Below are 23,022 nucleotides of genomic sequence, written 5' to 3' on the forward strand. Positions count from 1 at the left end.
GTTGCTATGAAGCATAAAAAACAGTGCCAAAGGTGAATCATTATTTCAGCAGCTGTAAGTTCCAAAGGAGTGTGCAATCCTTTAAAATATTTCAGCTTTAAAAGCTTTTATTGTGTAGTAATGTAAATATTACTAACAATAGGGCTGGGATTTAAAGACCTTTTAATCACCTTTCATATCTCTTTTAGAAATGGTTCACTTGATTCCAAAAGCCAGGGGATCACAGGTTAAAAAAATAAGATCAATTAATCAATTAATCATTGCTCTAATTCTATTAACTTTTTCTCATCATTTACATATGTATATAGATGTGTATCTATATAATGTCTATAAGTATATACATATACTACGGAGAGATAAGATAAAACTGCTTTCTAACCAGAGAGTTAGCTCTAGCCCAAATACACTGCTGTTTGTTGTGTTTCCTACGATGAGATCAGTGGCCGTTTGGGTCAGGTGCTACGCGTGCATGGTCAGTTTTCTGTGATACAGCCAAAGTCATCAAACCAAACTCAATCGCTGTGTAAATTCACTCAGTGGGATAGACAGATAGGGCATATGGAATGGCACTCATTTGGTTGCATGACTGGAAAACTTCTGAGGCAGACCTACAGCTGGTAGTAATTGGTAGATCACTGCTTGTGTTTTTAAAAAAGTGCTGCTCTATCTGTTTCCTATGCTAAAATGAAGCCAGTATATGTTCTAAAACTTACAAATGCAGATATTCCTTTTTCCCCCAACGGAAGTGATTTTTTAAAGAGGACTGTATCAATATTCTTTTAAGCTATATTACACATGCTAGGAAAATGGCCTTTTGGTTCAGTTTATCAGAAGTGGAAAATGAACTATATTGTATTTGCCATGCATAGCCCCACAGTTTTCTCCTGGGATTACTAAAAATGGCATCAAATGTCACATCTGACCCAGCCACTCAGCAGCCTCAAAAGTGAAGTACATGACTACCATTGTCCAGCAACTATCATTTCCCAGATCCACGTCTGGCATTTAGGTTTAGCTATTGTTCAGCAGACAACAAAAGAAAGCACCTTTTACTTCACCAGATATTAAAAAAAAAAACCCCAAATCCTCAGAAGTCACATAAAGAACAGGTGCAAACAAACAGAAAAGGAGCCCTCACCTTATTGTAAAAAGGAAACAGAGACACCATGGCCACCCTTAGAGCTTGCATATTTATTGAACAAATCCTACTAAAGTAGCTAAAATACATTGGGTACTTGTAGTGCATTATTAAAGATCACATTGTTACAAAAGCCTGCATTTTCAGCAGTACACAATTGCAACTATACATAAATGCCACAACTGCTGAATATTACTTCTTGCTCTATATACAGCACAGTAACATATCTAATCTATTGGAAAATAAAACGTACAAGAAAAGGGATACAGAAGGTGGGGAAAGGAAAGAAATCTAGGAAGTGCAGTGCATGCATCGGTATTTAACAGTCAGAAGCTAAAACAGTTCAGAACAAGGCCTGCCCTGTAAAAGGAAGAGCTAAAAGACAGAGTTATATAAAAAATTAAGGTGGGCTTTCAGACTGTGTCTAACACAACAACACTCCATGAGTAGATGATACTGTTTAGTTTTGTGTTTTGTGTTGGTTTGTATTGAGAGTAGTCTGGGAGCAAGAACAAAAATGTAAAGTCCACATGTTGACAGTACTGTGGAAATGTACTCTTCCCCTTTAGGACTTCTTCTCCCAGAAATTTCCTGTGTTTTTCTTACTATATCCCCTATTTTATGGATTTGAAGAGGACATTAAAACTTGTCCCTTCTTTAAAAAAAGGCTTTTAAAAAAAAAGACAAAAATCAAAAGATATTTTGAGAGGTTGGTGGAAAATTATTGCTCGTCTATCTCCATTAGGTGGATAGGAGTCAGAAAGGAGATTTTACGTAAATTACAGTTTTGTGATTGCTCCCACTATAACTGCATGTTTGTCAGTGGACCCTGATAGGGAATCGGTTCCTTACTTGTACACTATAAGTAGTTACTCACCTACAGCACTGAATAAGAAAGCCACACTGAAGACACAAGTAAACAAGTCAATCCAGTCTAAAGAACAACATTCAGAAAAACAAAATACCAACACCTTCTCAGAACATGGAAATAAAAAATAACTCCATCAGAGCTACCTTGCCAAGGAGCATATTTAAAGTCCAAAATAGCACCATTCATCAGTGTCTCAAATCCCGTGGCAGCATCACAATCACTTACCACAAGGAAACCATGAGTTTCATACTACTTCTATACATCAAAAGAGTACATGGATAAAATATAGAGATATACAGACAATTGATGAAAATAAACTACTAGGTTTGTTACATCTAAATGAAAAAAAAAGGGGGACTCTCAGCCTCTGCAAGAAGCAGTTGGGGATGGTGGAAATGGAGAGAGCAGTTTACCAGTTGTGTGTGAGCTGTGGAGTTTGAGTAGTGGAAGACATTGCTGTGGTAGAACTAGGCCTGAGGGCCCACCTGTAATGTTTGTAAACATGGATTCACAGTGTGAAATTCTGACAGCTTTCGCTTGAGTCAGAATTTTTTAAACTATTTTTTATGGTACACGTTTGTCCATTGTTATTCTCTAAAGCAAGGCTCAGAGTCCCATAGTTTCTTCTTACACTTGATGATTTACACAGAAACAATTCCCAATATATGACACCATGACCTCATCAAACCCATACACCATATGTAATACAAATGGAGAAATTATGATTAGAAAGAGTAGAGGTAATTGATTTTGGTGAAATGGTGCCCATAGCCATTTAGTGGAACCAGGTATGCCCCTTCTCCCTCTCTTTTCTTCTTGCGGTTTACTTCCTTCGAGATCGGGAGACTTCCCTGCGGAGAGGAAAAAATGGTATTAGCTGTGCTTCATGAAGTCTGTTAGATGGGGTCCTCCCTTTTCCTATCCTAAGGTTTCTATAGTTCTCTAGCTTTAGTTCAGAAGTAAACATCTACTAAACAAGGCTGAATCAACTATAAATATTAACAGCACAGAGAGCAAAGGATCGCTTAAAAATCAAGCAAGCCTTGCAGCATCTGATGAAAACTCATCAGCTGGGGATGAGTAAGTGTGCCCCAAAAGCCAAAATGCAAAAGAGTTGAGGCAACAACCATCCTCCACTGCTGAACTGGTGAATTTGGACACTTGCTGCAGCTACGGAGACCCCAGCCATCCCAGCAAATGACAGAAGTTATGGAGTGACAACCTTTTCTGCAGCTCACCACCAGCTGTACATCCTTATACTAGTCCTCAAAATTATTTTTCTCACTCCTGCCAAACCAATCCATGTCTGTACCCTCCATAATAGCTGGGACAGCTCAGGTCTGAAACTGCACCTGCAGGTGCTGTGTGTGCAGTAGTTCTGGCACAGAAACGTGGCTGAAAATGAGCAATTACCTGCTTTGCACCTGTGAAGCACAGAAGGCAGACACGGTGTCTCGGTGTCATGAATGCAAAACTCATGGCCACTGATCTACAGATGGCACCGAGCTCCTTTGAAAACAGAACTCAGTACCAACATGTGTAATCAAAAACCTGTTCATGGTATCTACAAACAAATTAATTTGTTTGCTTGCTTTTTTTAACCACAAGCTCCATTTTATGGCTCCACTTGGCCTTCAACATAAAAGTGCATCTTAGTTATGAAAGATCATCTTATTATTAAGAGAGCCTTTTGCAGCTCGGACCTCTCATCTTTTAAACACCTTACTGCTTAAGCAGCTAGCATACACTAATGACTGACTTTCCTATAGTACTTCATTGAAAAGAGCACTCTAAAGACACCGTAGTGTGTTAGTTGTCTCTGGACAAGTAAGGGGATGGTGTGCCATATCAGCCAGCTGCCTCAGATAGGTTTTCATTAACCATTCATTCTTAACCATTCACTGGCTGAAGTCTATGCCTATTCAGCAAAGCATTTCAATAAATGTTTCCATTTAAGCCTCAGAGGGAAGCCTAAAGCTTAAGCACATGCCCAAAGCACTTTGCTGATGCTATGTCACGATGGGATCTTAAACAAAAATAATTTGTTTAGCTAGTAATATATTGTAACTTATGGAAAAAAATCTGTGGGTTTTGTGTTTAAGAGATCAGAATTGTAAAGGTGTTTTATTGCTTAGGACATGTTTGTGGTATAAGCAGATTGCTTTCAGTCTGTTTAAGAAGTTAAAGTTATCTTCTCCACGTTCAATTTTTCTGATGTGAGAGTTGTGAATTTCTGAATTAGGAGTTAAACACGTAACAGTCTTACAACTACCAAGAAAGTGTGATTTTCAACAGTTTTCCTTTCTTGGCTCTTCAGAGCCATAATTTTCACTGGAATGTTCATATTTGCTACATTTACTTGTGCTGGGAATGAAGCCACCCCCTGGTTCTCCCACTGTCTTTATCACAGATAAATTCTGCATTTGAGTAGATGAACTTCCCCCAGAGTTCTGCACTGCATGCAGCCAGGAGCAGTTTTCAGGCTGAAAAAAGAGTAAAATCCTCTCCTAGGGGCTAATGGTGCCCTCTCCCTTTGGGGCATCAGAAATGGAGAAACTGAGCAGACTTCGATCAGTACACATGCAGAAAGGCTCTGCAAGCCAGGAGAAGAAGTAGGAGTAGAAACATACCTTGCCTTTGCTCAGCCAAACTGGGGGTTTTGCAAGAGACAGTTTCAAAATGAAGAAAAAAAGTTTAAATTTTAGTGACTGCACAAACATGTTTCCTCACAGGACTCTAGAAAATTCCACCCACGTGATAATATTTTTGGGTTTTTTTTGTTGACTAAATTTGCTACTTGTGTATCATTACAGGATATGAGAAGAAAACTAGAAACTTACACATGCAAACAGGCACAGCACACAGACCAAAGGTCTGGGCAGATTTCCAAAAGCATTGTGTTGGGCAGTTCCTTTTCAGCTGTGAAAACAATCTCAGCCCTGAAATTCTGCCATATGATCATAAGATGAAAAGTCCCATATGACCCTTCTAGGTCTGGAAAGAAATTGTCTTTAAGAAATGCATCCTTTTATATTTGTTGGTTGCATGAAAACAAAACCCACTTTTATCTGAGAGTTTAAAAAAAATCTATTAATTTTACTTTATTCTTTCAGTAGTTTAAGCTGTTTAGAATTGAGTATATAAACTTGTTGAGCTGAAGGACTGAGCACTTTCTCCAATCTTCTTCAGCAATTTACCCTGATTAATTTTATAAGGTGGGTGAAAAAAATTACATTCCAAAGACACCCAGTTTTTGTTAAGGCTGGAAGCTAGATTGTGTACAGCTAGTATCCAAGTTGCTTTTGAAGATCGATTGTGAAATAAAATTTGGAGCTAGTTCTAAAAACTGGTCCTTTTAAGCATATGCCAAATATCTTTTGAAGAATTACATAAAGGCTACAAAAAAATGCATCATATTTAAAAAGCAGGAATCCAACCACTTTACAGGGGAAAAAAAAAATGTTGACTTGTTGAAAAACAATTACCCCTTTTGATAAACTTTTTTTAAGCTATGTACAGCATGAAAACATGGCCATTCATAAATCCAATATAAGGCAGCATTGTTACTAACTATGCTGCACATAGTTCACAGCTTCATTCCTCTGTTTCAGAAGCGACTTAGTTTAATGATGAATGACAACTTACTAAAAGCTGCTAACTTAAAATTTTGAATAAAAATCATCTAGTTAACATATAACTGATTCACAAAATAAGCAAATTAATTTAATATAAGTATGACCATATATATAGAACATTCATTGTAATCTGGCATTGCTATCAGCCTACTCAGCTGAATATTTGAAATACTTCAAATGTGAATAATGCCAGTACTGCCATATATGTTAATTTAAAGATTGGCATGCTGGCACAAATACCAGACTGCAAATAGCCCAGCTATAAATTTTAGGCGCTCCTTTATAAAGAAAAACTGTGGAAAATACAGTGTTATCCAGATGAAATAGAAGAGTATAACAGGGAGCTGGAGTCTACATAATAATTGAAACTTAATTGAAACAATTTTCCACGTGCTCTCTCCTTTACTTACCTGCCATTTTCTTTTGCCAGATTTTGAGTCAGTAATGAAAGGGAATATGAAAATAAAACATGTACATTCTGTGGTTCTGAGTAACTGCTTTATTTTCCTACTCAAATTTCATATCCAGTTTCACATTTTATGAAACCAGCAATGGTAACAAAATCTTATGAATCTGGTCTGACAAGCCACATCTTCTGCATTTATGTTGGAGCACTTGTCAAATTCAGATGAAAACCGTCATGCTATGTATGCTTGATACTCAAGGCAAGTAAAGCACAAGCAGAAAACTTAACAACAGAAAAAGAAAACCAACAACACCCCCTTCCTCCTCCTGCATTATCTGTATTGCTAAGAGAGAACAGCCAAAATCAAGCATTCAAAACTCAGATGTCAAGCTTGTAAAATCATGAGACAGGCTTAAGAAATATGAGCTCTTGAAAATTAGTATGTTTTCTTTCTGGTATGTAGCCAACAAAAGTCCATGTTTTCTGCAAGTCTGAAGGCTAAAAACATCATTTTAAAATGAAAGCTGTAATCCTCAGTTAACTGCCTGGCTCAAGGAGCCAGAAAAGAAATTTAAAAAAAAAAAAAAGAAAACCAGAATACCATGAGACTCGTGATGAAATCCTGAGAGCTCGCTTCTCTCTTGAAGCAGTCATAAAATAAAATCCATTGAACTTTCAGTGTTTTCCTTTTTTTTTTGTTTTCCAGAAAACTTTCATATTAGCAAACTATTTATTAGTTGAAAGAATTTACATAAATAACTTTACCTTTGGAAATCCCCCATCCCCTTGGCTGGTTGGAAAGGTTTTCTGGTTTACCCAAATCATTAACCTTTGTTGATAAACCTGTAGTGACATAAATATATACAATTTGTTACTAACAAAGAGAGATTCATTAAATGCAATCAAATGGTGTTCATGTGACAGACCGCATTACTAAAACTGAGAGTCTAATGTCAGTTGAGCTTGGCCCAGAGACATAGCTGCATATTATGCTCAGTACATATTTTTGAGTACCCATGACAACAAGATCTGTCCCTAGAGTGTTTCAGCTATATTGTTTATGGCAATCTGCATTCAACAGGTTTTTAAAAAAGAGCAGAGAATGGATTTTTTTTTTTTAAATCTCTTTAAGAAATTCTATATAAGAGGATGTCTAATAAACTTACTGAGGATATTTTGAGACCACATGCCCATTCTCTTCTGCCACAAGTCACTGGTGAAAGACTATTTAACGAAGATTATTACCTTTGCTGATGACTGCAGTAGACAAGGGCAACACATTTCTGATAATCTTTTCACAATGAACTGTGAACTAGAACTTTCTAAGACCATTGACATAGCTGTAATTCTGTTTTAGCAACCTTTATTTTAGACATTAAAGGAATTCCAACATATTATAAAAGACATATGATAAAATAGCTGGCAGCAGAATTTAATGGTTAAGGTACTGGCCTGTGACTGTTATAGAAAAATTTTACTATGGAAAACAGGTAAGATCCAAAGCTGGCCACTGACTATAGTGGGAAGCTAGAGTTAATGCCAGGCTAATACACCTCAGTTACAGGGAATAGGAGCTGGAAACCTCCTGTGCTTCAGTTTCTCAACCTCAGGATGAAGAGGAGAGCATTTCATCATCTCGCTCTCATTAAACACTGAAGTGGTCAAGTACAAGTTGCATACAATGCTGAAGATCTTAAATTTATTTTCATGCTGTGTCTGCCTCCTGGGTCTTTGGTATTATAAATTACACCATTTGAAGTTGTTTGCACTTTGGGAATCAAAACTTGCATTGTCACTTAAATTCCTGGCAGAACAGCTTTTCTCACCTGCTTACGTATTTTCAGTGAAACCTGAGGACTGTTTTCATTTCTGTGGAGTTGCATGCTGATTATTAGTTGTCACAACTGGACTAGATGTAGCTTGGAGAAATTATCAGAATATTACTTGAATCATCTTTCCAAGAGAAAATCCTGAACTCTACTATAAAGTAGGAAACAGGAGGGAAATTTAGAACACAGAGCCTAGGGCAGTGCCTGCTCTGATACACTCTCCCATGATTTTCCACAGTACAAACCACAGTGCTTTCTACTGATTAAAGCATCAGATTTTATTTTATATTTTAGATTACTACGTTATCTCAGACAAGAGAGTTAAGAACTCTTGGTATGGCTGACATAGAATAGTACACAGGACAGGGGACTCTGTGAATTCATCAGTCAAGGTTCAAATTTAATATTTGAGACACTTGAATGAAAGATACCAAGTAACCCCTGAGCTCTCCTGTTGCTATTTATAACCCCTGATTTCCTACCCTGCAACTATGTCTTGATTTTATTGTGTAGTCATATTTTTTTTTGTCTGAAACTCATGGTGGGAAACAGCAATACCAGTTCAGCTCTACCACAGGACATGTGTGCCCTAACCAGCAAAGTATACAAAAATGTGTATTTTTACTACAGGATGAAGGAATAAGCATCAGAACACAGTATTAATCACTATGATGAATATAAGCTTCTGTATTTTCCATGGAGTCTGAGATGTATTTAAGTTAGCCTGTAGGTCTTGTCACCCCTATTGGCAATTTAATAGGAATAAAACAAGCACCTGCAGTTAAATGACAAAGAAAGGGTCCTCAACTTAAATCCATAAGAACTGCAGTTTGAGGGTGGATTTTGGGCATGGGGCAAGGGGAAAAAGGTGTAAATTGTAAAACATACTCACAACTATGTTCCAGGGTTAAAAACAAAACAAAACCAAACCCAGTCTAAACCCACCACCACCAAAAAACCCTACACAACCTCCCAGCTATCTTTCATAGTAAATTTCTATGGAAAAAAAAAGAATCAGTAATGTCGTGTTTTCTTAATATCTCTTGAAAAACAACTACTGTGGCCGATATTGGTAGATAATAATCATGTGGACCTACTCCATATATAGTAACTATTCTGCTATAACTGTACCAAAGTATCTGCCTTGTGAGCAATACTGAAAGGCCAGGGAACCATGTTTTGGATCCTGGCTAAGTGGAGGAAGATTCTGGAATGGAAAAAAAAAAGATGCTAGTGTAGAAAAGTCTTCTCAGAACTTACTACAACCCACCAGCGGAAAAAAAGAATAAATAAATGAAAAGGACATCTTGCCGTGCTACACGCTTTACAAAATGCAGAAACTACTTAGATGTTCATAAATACTGATAAATATGGTGTTAGAAAAACATAGCAAGAACTTTTAGACAATTACAGCAGCTCAAAACAACTGCTATTAATGTTGCAAGATGAGCTATAGAGACAGAAAAAGTGCAAAGTAATGCTACATTACAGAATAGGATGTAAGACTTACAATGTTCCAGCTGTTAGCATGAAGCAAACACTTCTCACTAAATACTTCCATTGATACACACCATATTTTCATTTCTTAGTACTTCCTGTGTGATTATTATGTGAGTACAAGCTTGGCTTAAATAACCAAATGATTTAGAACAGAATTACTGAACTTTAAAATGGACTAAACTTACTGCAAATCTATACCATGCACAAGACTTGCATGCTGACTCAAATTGATAGCTTCACTATCTGATAATAATTAGGAAAAAAATCAAGCTAGTAAACTTCATCTATAAATTATCACAGTGGATCACCTCTAAACATCTGACTAATAGTGTTACTACCCTTGGAAGCCTGCCTTCCTGGCAGAACATACGATATACTAAACCATTCACTCCCACTTTGAGAACTCAAGGGGACAGAAACCCACTGATCTGGGAAGTTTTCACTGAAATAGTGTTCTACAACAGCAAGCAATTCTGCCTGAAATATTGAGGCCAACTTGAAATAGGGAATTATGATCTATGAAGAATATGTTTTCAATTCTTTAGCCTCCATTCTCTTGCATATATGCAAATAATAAAAATTAAGATTAACAATCAGAAAAAAACAAAGGTGGAGGGAAGTAAATGTCAAGTCTGTCTACCAGGTCTTACAGCATCCAGACTCCAGAAATACTTACTGCTACTTTTTTTTTCCCAAAACCAGAAGGACTTCTAGAGTTGACTCTTTTTTCTCCTCTGCCCAAAAACCCAAGAAATCTCTTTTTTTTTTTTGCTATTGCAAAGGCTCTATCTAACTAGCATTTCAAAACTCTAATGCCTATTCTTCCATTTTAAGCCGTGTCCTCTTTAAGAGCAATAGTAGGGGAGCACAAACTTTTTCCCAGCTTTGTAACAGATATATAAAATAATCTTAACAGAGCTGGACCAAACCTACTGTATCAGTCACATTAAAATTACAAAATTAATTTCTTGCTACCCACTCCTCAGTCCTACTCACTAAGAGCATCTTTCAAATATTCAGATGTATCCATCCACCAAGAGGAAAAAAAAACAAATTTAAGGCACGCTAAACTTACTAAAATAAGCACATTCCTGGTAAGGTTTTTTTTAGTTAAGAAACAAGCAAGAAAGCTTTCAAAGTTACTTTTTCTATCTTTGGTTTGTTGTGGGGTTTTTTTCACGCGTACCACATCGGAATTCCTGTTCATCAAGTCTCATTCAAGACTTACAGGAGTTGAATTCAACTGCAGTCTGTACTTCCAAAACACAAGCTTAATGAAAATGACCAACTGTTCTGAGTAGATCGGCAATTATCTTTTGAGAAGTTTCAGGTAACTTCTTTATCATATAAACATATTCTGCAGGTATATAAAAAAAATGAAAACAAAAAGGAAATTACAACCAGTTCTCTAGAAATTCCTAATTCCAAATAAAAGGTGACCATCTCTAGGAATTCTGCACTAGCCTACCTAAGAGAGGGAAAAAAAAGATAAATAAAAGAAAAAACTTTACTATACGTATTAGCAGACACAGATGACCATGTGCTGAGGAACAGGGGAGTAAAACGACAGAGGTATGTCTTGAAGAGGAAAGAAAGGGGCATGCTCTTCCCCTGTGCAGCACTAGGACTACACTTGTGCAGTGGTGAGGACTGAAGGCCCTGAGTGTCTGCAGTGCCTAATCCAGAACAGAGAGCACCCGACCTCCTGCCGTGCTCTCCTAGGGACAGGCCGTATGGCCAGAAAGGAACACTGATGCACCTGTATTTCTTTAAAGTAGTCCGAAGATTTTTCACCACTATTGCAATGACACAAATCAATGGTATAAAGGGTCCTAGAGGAAAAGTTGTAGATTATTTCCTTTGCAGCTGGTCTCAGCATCACTGAAAGTGTCTAGCAGATTTTCTTTCCAAATCGAGTACTGTTGCACTTTCTTTTACAAAAAAAAAAAAAAAAAAAAAAAAAAAAAAGTAACACAGTTGCCTGTTAAGTTGAAACAGTTGTAACTTTGTAGGTTTTTTTAAAGTTTCTTAGTTACCAGCTGGTTTGAACCTAGTGACTTTTCCCAGCACATACCACCACGGACTTCTCAATCTCCCAAATACCTTCCACTGCAGTAAAAAGTTCTCTTTGTAACCAACAGGCCACCATCACAATGCAGATGCATAAACAGAAAATCCCAAATTGAGCACCAAATAAATAATGCTCTTTAAAAAAATGAATTCATTTTAAGCAAAATTGGAAGGCAAGCTTGTGCTAAGATGAATGCATTTACCTCAGTGCAAAGGGTAAACTAATGCTCCCGTCTGCAGCAGTTTACTTTGAACACTGTGAGGGGAACATTATGAACGCATATAATATTAATATCCACCATGTTCCAAACCTTGCATGCAGCATTTCATACATACAGCAACTGTCAGCTGGATGGCTGCTGCTTCTCAAGAGCTTAGTTGGGTGTCAGTCTCCTATCAACCAGCTTTGTCTTCTGAATCCTCTGGAGAGGGCAATGACAGGGCTACGTCAAGAGTGCTCGTCACTACTCCCTATTTCAAAGAGTCAGTGGTGTTTTGATGAACCTTTGTTACACGTAAAAACCTGTACTCACAATCACATGAGATGCTGCTGTTGTGATAGGCTGACTGAAACAGGCTCAGAGAGGAAGCTTTCTCTATTGAAACATCAGAAACCACAACTTGCTCAAGTTAAAATGCAACTTAATTACCTTAGCTTAATTATTTAAAAGTACTGTGAACATGTGGTTTAGCAGGTGTGAGGCCTACCAATTTTGTGAACTTGATAGCTTTTGTTGCATGGCTTAGCATCACAAGTCTGAGCCTCTGGTCAAGGTACAGCAACAGTTATCCCCAATAATGTGTCTTCACATTTTCAGGATGCTGTTGGGGCAGCAGGTTTTTCTACCAGTTCTGCTTTCCACATCAGTGCCATGAACATCCAAAAATTAGTGGGGGAAAAAAATAATTTGCAATCACCTCACTTGGTTAATTCCACACAGCAGAAAAAGGTAGGTAAATCGCTTGAGAGAACAGACGAAGAATTACACGATCATTCCCCTCCTGTCTGGGACTGCTCCAAGTGGCCCACCTTTTTGGTGAGACTTTATCTACCATTACAGTGAGAATTAATACATAGCAGTATATCAGCAGAACACAGCAGGACAACTGCACACCTGAACTTAACTTTGACTTCTGTGCATCAGAACCCTTTGCTGGCTCTGCCTTTTCATGAGAAAGATATTACTGCTGCTTTTTATTCCTCCCCATCTGATGACTCAAACTCACAGCCACATAGTGATGAAAAAGCCTAAATGAGACAAGTATGCTTTTCCTTGCATCCCCCTCTCCACACTGCACATGAATTAGCAAGTTTATTCATTAGGGTTTTTTTGCAGTCCGTGTTCATCACTTCTGGATGAACAATTTCTGGATGAATCAATTTCTGTTGGTTTCACAGAACAGGACATCATCTGCTCCTTCCCTACACAACTTAAGGAATTGACCTTGGAAGTAGTTTTTCTAGATTTTAAGTACAAAACGTCTCATATAAACCCATCTTCATCCACTGTTTCTTTCATTGTTCTTAAAGCTTCTATTCTCCAGGCTACGCTGAAGTGTCTGCTCTTATGTACTCTGCTAGGAGAGGTTTTAAGTACAAAACCTCTCATACAAGCCCATCTTCATCCATTGTTTCTTTCATTGTTCTTAAAGCTTCTATTCTCCAGGCTACACTGAAGTGTCTGCTCCTATGTACTCCGCTACCTTGGATCATCTGTATCAGCTTCTTCAAATAATTCATTCCCATCCCCATCCATACTACATATGTTGCATCTTTTCTACATGTACTTACAGAATCTCACCACATATATAAGAAAACTACCTGAGTGACTGTGCAAAATCTGCTAAAGCATGCTTTTAAGATTAATGGGCTCTACTGCTGCAGAGACCCTTGCTGCAGGAAAGGATGCTGGTAGATAATAAGCACTTGGAGCAGGTACATTTTTCCAAGAGGTCACTTATGTTCTACTGGCCTCCAAAACACAACAAGCTGAGGAGGGGAAAAACACAGGCTAATCTAGCTTGAGTATATAGTCAGCACACTCCTGCCGAATTCTGTAGCGGGTAAGAATGCTCAACAGAAACTTCAGCTGTCTTCTAGCATACATGATTGAATGAGGTTAGTTACAGAAAACACTTTCTTTTTCCCTGGAGAGGAATCCTCCCACACCACCTGAGTGTAAGGCAATTTTTAGGTAGAGACATCAATTTGCACTTTTCTGCATTAGTCAGGAGGAATCTAGCTTGTGTGCTACAAGTGCTCTCATGCTGCTTTTTGAGTTCATTAATTTTCAAAAAACATTGCAGAGGTTTGTTAGTATTTACCATGCATATGAAGAGTAAAAAAAAAAGAAATCAAGTGATACATTGTGAATGCTGTCATAGATGCTCATCCAACCTCTGACTGAATTTTCTAATTTAACAAAGACACTCATCACCAGAGTATCACACTCCTTGAAAGGAGAAGAAATGCAATTATTCTGGAACAATATTAAGAAACAAATGTATGTTACAGGGAAAGTCCCATTAACCAGTGAAATGGCTGCAAACTACTTTATTCCACCAGTAAATTTCTGTGCATGGACTCTGAAACTGTAAAAGACTACAGAAATCAAAATAACCAAACAAGCCCTCCAAAACCAAACTCCAAACACAGCACAATCCAGCACCTTTTCCACTTCATTTTGTGTGCCTCTGCACTGCAATGGTAGCTCTTGTTATTTTACTTAACCTGCACGCATAGAAAAAAAAAACAGTAAAAAGCCTGAGAATTAAAATAGTATTTATTTTTTCAGTCAATTACGTATGAGTTTGTAATTTGGTCTTCAACTGCAATAAGGTAATGGAAAGTTTAATTGGTAACCATTTGTATCTACACCTAGTGGTAACTGCAGAACAAGGGGCCGAAGCAAGTCTCTGGTTGCTAAGTTAAGAGAACGCACAGTATGGCAGCGTAATTCAAGACCAAAGGCTGCACAGTTAAGTTCTTCAGCAGGTTCATACTGAACACTGGCAAATTACTGAAGCAAGAGAGGAGGAAGAAAAGCAGCACGGTCACAGGATGACCAAAAAGTCCATTTAGCCCAGTCTCCTTGCTCCATGGAGTTTGGATCTTAAGGGAAAGACCAGGAAGAACAGTGACCACTAGGGGAATCCTGAAGAAAGAGCAAGAACAGAGACATCCCAGAATAATGCTTCTCCTGTACGCTCCTCCTAGTTCCCTCCTTCCAATTTTGGGGTATACAAAACGTACACATCAAACTGAATTCCAAAACATGTTTCATTTTTTAATTTCCTAGAAATTTTCTAAATTAATGGCCTGAATACTGTAACTTACAGAAGACTTAACACACTGCTTTGGACAAAAAATGTTTTGTTTAACTTTGTTTAAATTTCTCACACATACCAGAAAGAAAACCAGAAATCCAACAAGTGATGTTGTTCTCCAAGTGGCGGCAAGCTCAATGCCTCTGCCAACTGCTTTCGTGCAGAGTCCAACCACTAAAGCCTTTCCCCTCAGGAGATACTAACCCCTTGCCCAACGAGCGTATTTCTGGCAAGTATTAAAAGCCCCAGTGGTACTCTGGGAAATGGGAGGCAGAATCACACTGTACAGCCAGTACTTACCTCATTAAAAGCGATGTAATGACCACAGCTGACGATACTGTAACAGGTGCTTGAAAGCATTCTGGTACCTTTACCTGCAGTCACGGTATTACCAGCATCTGGTATCATTTGATGTAGTTTAACTGCTACTCCCAATGCAAAACCACAAACTCTATCGTGTATGTTCTTTAGGCTGAAAGTAATAAAATATCCGTGGGTTCTGTGACACATCTAATGAGGAGAAACATAGGAAAAGAACTTTTCCTGCCAAGTATTGTTTCTGGGTTTTGTTCATATTGCCTGATACAATTACTTAGCTGAGAAATTAAGAGTAAAGACATTTACCAATATTTCCACAGCATTTTTTTCTGCCAGTAGGAACAGTTATTAAACCCATTCTCTTTCATGATGGAGATTTATCACAGATATAGACATCTTAAAAGAAAGAAGGAAGATTTGTTCCTCTCTATCTTAATCTTACTGAGTAACTCTGTGATGCCAGTGTGCCCTTACATTAGTGCTGTAAAAATTCAAGAGCTCTTCCTAATAATGTCCATATTAAGCCAAGGCTTAACACACACAAATTTCTTTTAACTTTTTTCAACTTATTCCTACCAGGTATGCTACGCTAGTAGACAGACAATAAGGTTAGTGTCAACAAAATTAATCCAGAAACATTTCTTCCTGCAGGATGAGAAAATGTGACCTGTTCTGAGGGAGGTGTTTTTTTTTTTTTTTTCAGAATGCAGTATTTACAGAAGGAAACATCGGGAATCCTCCCAGGAACATCTACACAGGGATTCATTCAGTAGTGCTACCCTGAATTTGCCAGACCAGCAGTCTAAATTGAATTTCATGTAACACTCAAACAGTGATTCATAGCATCATTCTACATTAAACATTTGAAAAGAACATTTTTGCACCTTTCCAGATTGCACCCTCAACCAATACGGTTTAATGAGGTGAACAAATATTTGAAATAAAAACAAAATACAAATATTTAAAAATATTTTTATTAAAATATCTTCTCCTAGTCAATTATACTATCTGAATTATATTTATGAAGTTGTCCAAGGCCTATTAAATGCAGTCCCTCTCCCCTCTCTTCAGCCATACACACAAGGGTCAGAGCTCAGGTGGGGCAGCAGTATTCAATGCAAAAAAAAAAAAAAGATAAAAGATTGTTGGTGAAGGCTTTAGACCCCAAGACTTAAAAATCAATGTCATGACTGTAGTATTACAAGGTGTACATTAATTGTTATTTCTCATTTTCCAAGATTTCAGCCTTTGTGAAAAAAGTTCCGTAAAGAATTGTCTTGGACAAAGTATTACATAAACCCCCAGTTCCATGTGTCAACACAGTTCCGTTCAGGTAAAGTATGCTGGTGGATAGTTACAAAATTTTTTAACCCAGATCATGCATGTTTGTGACTGGGTAGAAATACATATATAGACAGTGTTTGTCTTTTAATGTGCGTATGAACTGTATCACAGAAATATCCACAGTATCTACAGCTTTGGACAAAAATAACTTTTTTTAAACCCTACTTCAAATTTTGTAGTCATAATCAAATAAAGGTGGGGTTTTTTCTGCACAGTTGAAGAGCTGATTTGGCAAAAGTATTGAAAAAAAGTGATTTTGTATTTCTGCTTATTTATTTTGTAAGCTGGAAAGGCTTTAATTCTCACTAAGTTTTCAGAAATCAGGTATCATTGAGCAAACTGAACCCAACGTCTCCTTCATGCACCACACATAAGTGTAATAAAAAACACAATATACACATTCATATGGACGAAACAGTTTAGCTTTCCTCCCTCTTAATTACTTCTCTTGACGAAATTCTGCCCATGGCTACACATAAACAGGAGAGAATCTGACAGAGTCCTACAGCTCCTATGCAGTTCTTAAGTACCATAAAAGAGGTTCTGTTCCAGTTCCAGACTTGGTGATAATCAAGAAAGAAGTATGAGTTTTCTCATGCCAGACCAGGAGCAGCATTTGTCGGGTGTGTTATCTACTATTAGGCTGGACATAATGTTGCATCCTAGTTTGGTGTTGTTCTTATTCCTCAGAGGATACAAAAGATTCAAAACAATGCCTGCCTCTGCCAGACTAATCCCAGGCTTCATTCTCCACACAAAATCCTGTAGTTATGAACAGTTATTCCAACCAAGGGGAAGTCATTTTATAGACACAGAAAATTACAGAATGTGTAAAGGTATCTGCACATAACTCACTGTAAAAAGGTTTGTAATGGCTGAACTGTGATGAAATTAAATACATGCTTTATCTCATAAATACTTTTACCCAACTCTAAATTAAGTTGTGCATTTCCCTATGAACTTCAAAAAAAAAAAAAAAGAAGTGGGATGATGATTTTTTTCTCTTCAACCAAATGCAGCTTGTAATTTCTTTCTCTCTGACTTAATGAAGAAAAGCTTCTCCCCCAACTGTTTTCTTTCTGAAAGGTCATAATCCCATTTTTCTCTTTTTCCTCAAATTAAGACCACAAAACGCAGAGAAATGCAAATGATAGAATAATCTCAAAACTGATCCAGTTCAGGCAAGGATACACTACAGTGTATCAGCCTGTGTTCAGCCCACACGTTCTCCTTCTTGGGCCTTTTTGCTTTGGGATGACACAGCTATACTGTACAACACCTAGCCTAGAGATTCCACATCACTAGTGCTTAACGTCGTAAGTCAGAAGTAAATTAATCAGCTGCTCTATAATATCTTTTGCTTATTTTCATGTAGGTCAAAATTAAATTATTAAGGATATATCTGTTTACTAATATACACTTATTAGTGTTACTAAATTCTTTAGCATTTGCACTGCAAACTCTCAGAACTGAATTCCAGAAACTAACTGCAGTAAGAGCAGGGGAAAAGGACACACCTGGGTGCTTTAGAAGCAAGCAGACCATTTTCTCAAGTGTCTAAAATGCCTGATTGAGTTCTTTCTTTAAAAACAAATATTTACCATTTAAAAAAAAAGCCTTTCCTGGTTTTGCTAAAAGTCTTCTTTGAGGCCAACGAAAACTGGAATTAAGACTTCCTTACTGTCACTCTTCTGACAAGATCCTTTATTTCAATGACTAGATCACACAGGCCAAATAAATTTTAAAAACATTTTTTTTTCCTTTTTATTTAGAACTCTTTTTTGCCCCTTAATTAGCTCTAAAATCTAAATTTGTAATTTATGACACATAGCATTTTCCATCAAGATGGTATACAGAAATTATAGCTTTTTTCAAATAAAAATAGGAATTAAAATCACCTGAGAACTTTATACATTGCAAATAAATACAATAAGTTCTTTCTTCCTTTAGAGGACCACTTAAGGAAATACATTATACACAAGTAAGGACAGATCCTTGAACGGCAGGTGATCTTGGCCACCTTGTAAAATGGCTCAAAATGTCCATGAGTTAAAACTATAAGAAGAATCGAAAGTACAATTTTCTGCCTTTCTACTTATTTTAAATTATTGATGATGTTACTATTATACAGCCGCAAGAAAGATTAATTAACCAGGTATGAGGAAATCACAATTCCAAGTCTAGGAAAAGGAGAAGCAGCATTGAAAACTAACCTGCTAAGTTATTTGCTTTTACTTATAAGCAGTTTAAGAAGCATTTTATGGAATAAGAACATTAAGAAACTAAGAAGGTAAGATGGTGAAGTTAAACCAAGAATTCATTTCTTCTCACTCAATATGTTTATTCTAATCACTCTTAATTTTACTGTAAACTTAACTAAATAATTAATGAACTTTCAGTTTATCAAAGGAATGAGCAGGCCATTTCCCCCCATTTTTTAAGATTTAGTTCAGACTGGTGAAATGTAACAGCTAAATTTTCACTGATCAATGAGAGCAGAATAGAGCCTTTGCATATGCTGTTATACTAAAACCAAAGTAAGCACTTTCACAATCGTGTATATCAGAGTAGAAAGTGTTGATATGTAAAGAAGAATTTTTCCTGCAAATTAGAATGGCTAATCTGAGGAAATCATTTAAGGCACTTGCAACAAATACAAGAAATATGCCAAAGACAAGTGCATCCACTACTGCAAGGAAAGTATGTCAGTGGCCTGACTTAAAATTACATTTGGTGTTACTGTGCCAAAAGTAAAAGAAAGGGGGAAAAAAGGGTGGTGGTAAGGAAAAAGATTCTCAAGCAACCTTGCAAGCGGGTAAAACATAGTCTTTCTTACACTGAAATTCTGATCAACAGTGACAAAAAAAGTGGAATTAGGCCTTTTCATAACAAATAACTTTTCAAAACCAGCCAAATTAGATGCTTGTTTATGTTACACTGCAAAACAAACAATAGGACTAGACAAGTGGGTAACTACATTTTATTTACTGCATTTGGATAGTTCTGAGTTGTATTTTATGTTCTGGCTTTACAAAAGTTATTTCATTGACTACTACAGGAACTTTGCTAGATGTACAGAACCATCTGCTGCTAAAAATCAGTGGCTATTTTATGCTTAACTAAACTTAAAATAATCTTTTGTTCCATAGATAGGCATATATGGCACATAACAGCCTGCACACCATCTAAAAATGTGGGCTGATTGTCACCTTGGTGTTGGTAGGAAAACAGTTGCCTTATTCAATATTCCACAGTTGTGTGAACAAAATGTATTTTAACATTATTTCTATTCACAGCTTAAGTGAATCATTTCCCTTTTAATTCCCCACCCCCAACTATTCATTTATACACAGATGAGCAAAGTACTTTGATGGAAGTAGGTTCCAGAATAGACTAAAACTCCAGAATTTGCAAGTTTATTTTTGCAGATAGGAATGATATAAAACAAGGAGCCAAAAAGAAAAAAAAGCCTTCATAGCAGATTACATACTTGCTTATTTTAAACATACTTTGATCAGTCCTCCTCCCCTCAATCAAAACAACCCCAAAGAACCAGACAAGAATAATATAATTTAATCCATTCTTAATTTAACCCAATCTTAATAAGAATATGTCCCTGAGAACCTTTGGAAAATATTCTATGCTAATGCACACCCTATGCGACACTACTTCAGAAAATTTGCCCCATACAAATTAAGAGCTTTTTGACCATGATATTATTATGTAGCACCCAAAATATATCACATTTATGTCAGTACATGTATTCAGATACGCTTCAGTGAAAGCTGCATCTTCAATCAAGAATGCTATATGACCACACAGCATCTAAACTAATTCTGCCTACTTTATGTACTTTCTTCTTTTTTCTTGCTGATTCTGAGACAGTCCTTCTCAGAGAGCACTACATTTAGAGAATCTTTAGATGTATAACATTTCATTTGTAAAATTAGGTATTTGTCAGCAGTAGTATTTGAGATTACAACAAATGGGCTTTAATCAGTAAAAATATAAACACAACACTGAAGGAAATGGGTCATTGTTGAATATTGCTCAAGAAATGTATTTCAGCTAAATGCCTGTAAATTCAGTTAGGCTGAGGCCTAGATATTTTTTCCGGAATGGACTCGTGTCACAAAGAAAGGCTTACCTTCTGAAAAAATTACTGAATAATAAGAAAATTTAGTTTGCATCTTACGTACTTCCCTGACAGACTAACATTAAATGTGCTTCACTTACTAAGTGCAATGACCTATTTCTTCTTTTTCGGAAGAAGGTGGCAGGGCTGAAATCATTTGATATTGCTTTGTCTGCATGTATTCCTACACGTGTTATGATGTGTATTTTTCATAGTAACCTAAACACTTCTTGTTCCAATTAAATAAGCCTTACTGCACAAAGAGGGATTTCAGATTTTTATTCAAAAAATGCAAGAAAATCAAAGATCCAACATACGAAGGTTTTCAGAGTACATCAATCATTATATGGCTTCCCGAGCCTCAAAAAGTATGCTTATAAAGGTCATATTTATAAATTAGTAACGGGGAAGGGGAAAGAAGGTTTGCATTTATACAAAAAATTATTTATTCTTTGCTAAAGCAACTAATTCTTACCATTTTTAGATTCTGTTAAGTCTTGGGCTTGCAGTTTCTCTCAAGTAGCACAAGGAGAACAACCTGAAAACAATTTAAAAAATAAAAAATGAAAAAAAAAAAAGAATTCCAACTGTCACAATATTTAATAGGATTTTTTTTTTGCCAGTGTAACAGTGGGTAAGCCAAGTATAAGCTTCAGTGGTTTAGATTAAAGTCATGCAAATTATTCTAGCCACATGTATGCTTATATATCATGCATGTCTGCATTTCAGTGGTCTGTAGGCTTAAATATAGGACAAAGGAATCCCTGGTACCTGGATTTACAGAGCCCTAAGCTATTCTTAGCACTTGGTACATCCCTGAAGAGCACTATACCTAGTGGTTAATACAGATAAAAATCACTGAAGAGGACAAAAAACTGTCACCATATGCTTACTGTAAAGGTGGTCCATTGTTCCCAGGCATACGACAAAGTGTGTTTTTTGCAATCAAGAAACAAGTATAACAGTGTCAGGCTTTCACAATGTAATGGCCCAGAGAGTAAGTATTTTTGGAAACGGCACTGCATTACATAACCTCATTTTCTCTCTCGCTCTACTCCACACACCCCCCTATTTTAAACAGGGAGATAAAAAAAGAGAGTAGGTCCCACCTCATTGAAATGGTACCTTAAATTACCACTTTATTAATTGATTGGGTTTGTAGCATACCTCCTTTATCAGATTTCATATAGTGACAAAAATAAAAATTCTTTTCTATTGATTATATATTTCTTACCTATAGTGTGTATATATAAAATGTAATTAGGTATGAGTCATATGTTTACACACAAACACACACATACATATTTGATTTAAAACTGCAAACTCATATATCTATAAATGTACACAGAAACGTTTGAAAGAAAGCACATCACTAAACGTTTACCAATATAAGTTTGGTTCGGTTTTGTTTTGGTTTTTTTTTTTTCTCAAAAGAACCACCCAAAATTTAACTGCTGCACATGCAAAAATGCAGAAGGCTGTTGCAAGAATGACTGCTTTCTAAAAATAAACCCCAGCAGCCTGAGAGGAATCCAGTGTCAGGGCGGAGAAGAGGGAGATTCGTTTTACAAGGGAGAAGAAAAGAGACGAGAAACCAATCCTAGCGCCTTGCATGCATGCTAAAAAAGCTAAGTGCATTAGGTTCAAAAATGCATTTTGGTATTTGTGGAGTGCAAAAGCGAAAAAAAGGAAACTGTTTTAGAAAATCACTTCTCATCTCCCCTTGCATGTGTGCAGAAAAATCCCCATCCTAGAAATTCACCTTTAAAGCATAAAGACAAAGAGTTAAATACATATACTGCACGTTTTCTCATCTTCTTAAGAAAGCCTGTTTGGAAATGTGCACCGAGATGGGGAAAGGCAAGCTGCAGCAAAGTCCAGCTAAGGACAAAAGGAAATGAAAAGAAACAAAGAAAGAGAGAGAAAAAGGATTAATAAAAAAAAAGAAGAAATAAATTCTGTGGATTGGAATTGCATATACTTACAGACAAAAGCCCCCGCTCCCTGCTCACTTTCTGTCCTTTCTACATGATCTGAAACACAAATGTGGATTAAAAAAGGGCAGCATGCTACAGAAGGGAATTTATAGTTGGGGGAGTGGAGAGAGGGTAGGGGGTGTGGGGAAGAATGACTGCACCTCTTCCAAAGTGCAGCCTTGGAGAAAAAAGAAAAAGGGGTGGGGGTGGCTGGGGGAAAGTCTCTCTCGCTCTCCCCCTCTCTCTCAGGCTGGATTTTGGTTGCCAGTGCTGGTTATATCGAACAATGAGCTAATTCTGATGGCAGCTGGCTGGCTGCCAGCTCTTCCCCCCTTCCCCACCCCCCCGCCTTCCCTCCCGTCCCCTCCTTACACATACACACTCCCCCTACCCGCTCGCTCCCGCCCGCCTCCCCCCCGCCCGCTGCTGCAGCGCCAGACTGCTTAGTCTGCAATAATCCGCAGCCCCGCGTC

General features: G+C 37.2%; 1 protein-coding gene across 2 annotated transcripts; it reads right to left on the minus strand.

The window, feature by feature from the left end:
* Positions 1-1,171: 1,171 nt before the first annotated feature.
* Positions 1,172-22,833, minus strand: NREP (neuronal regeneration related protein). Of its 2 annotated transcripts, XM_086771328.1 has the most exons (5): positions 22,711-22,833; positions 22,559-22,606; positions 21,049-21,111; positions 6,816-6,893; positions 1,172-2,860 (listed from the first exon to the last, which is right to left on the minus strand). In XM_086771328.1, exons 3-5 carry the CDS (start codon positions 21,049-21,051, stop codon positions 2,735-2,737), a joined length of 207 nt encoding a protein of 68 aa, XP_086627454.1. In that variant the 5' UTR covers positions 21,052-21,111; positions 22,559-22,606; positions 22,711-22,833; the 3' UTR covers positions 1,172-2,734. The 2 variants fall into 2 exon arrangements, with proteins under 2 accessions (XP_086627454.1, XP_086627455.1); XM_086771329.1 differs by lacking the exon at positions 22,711-22,833 and having other exon boundaries at positions 22,559-22,699.
* Positions 22,834-23,022: the final 189 nt, after the last annotated feature.

Source organism: Chlamydotis macqueenii, chromosome Z (genome assembly GCF_036417535.1).
Source record: "Chlamydotis macqueenii isolate bChlMac1 chromosome Z, bChlMac1.mat, whole genome shotgun sequence".
In the NCBI taxonomy this organism is placed as follows: Eukaryota; Metazoa; Chordata; class Aves; order Otidiformes; family Otididae; genus Chlamydotis; species Chlamydotis macqueenii.

What these genes read in the sequence shown, in the direction of transcription:
- NREP (XM_086771328.1), bottom strand. An exon ending in GGGATGGGGGATTTCCAAAG is followed by an intron (nt 2,861 to 6,815) that starts GTAAAGTTATTT and finishes TCCTCTCCGCAG; the next exon opens with GGAAGTCTCCCGATCTCGAA.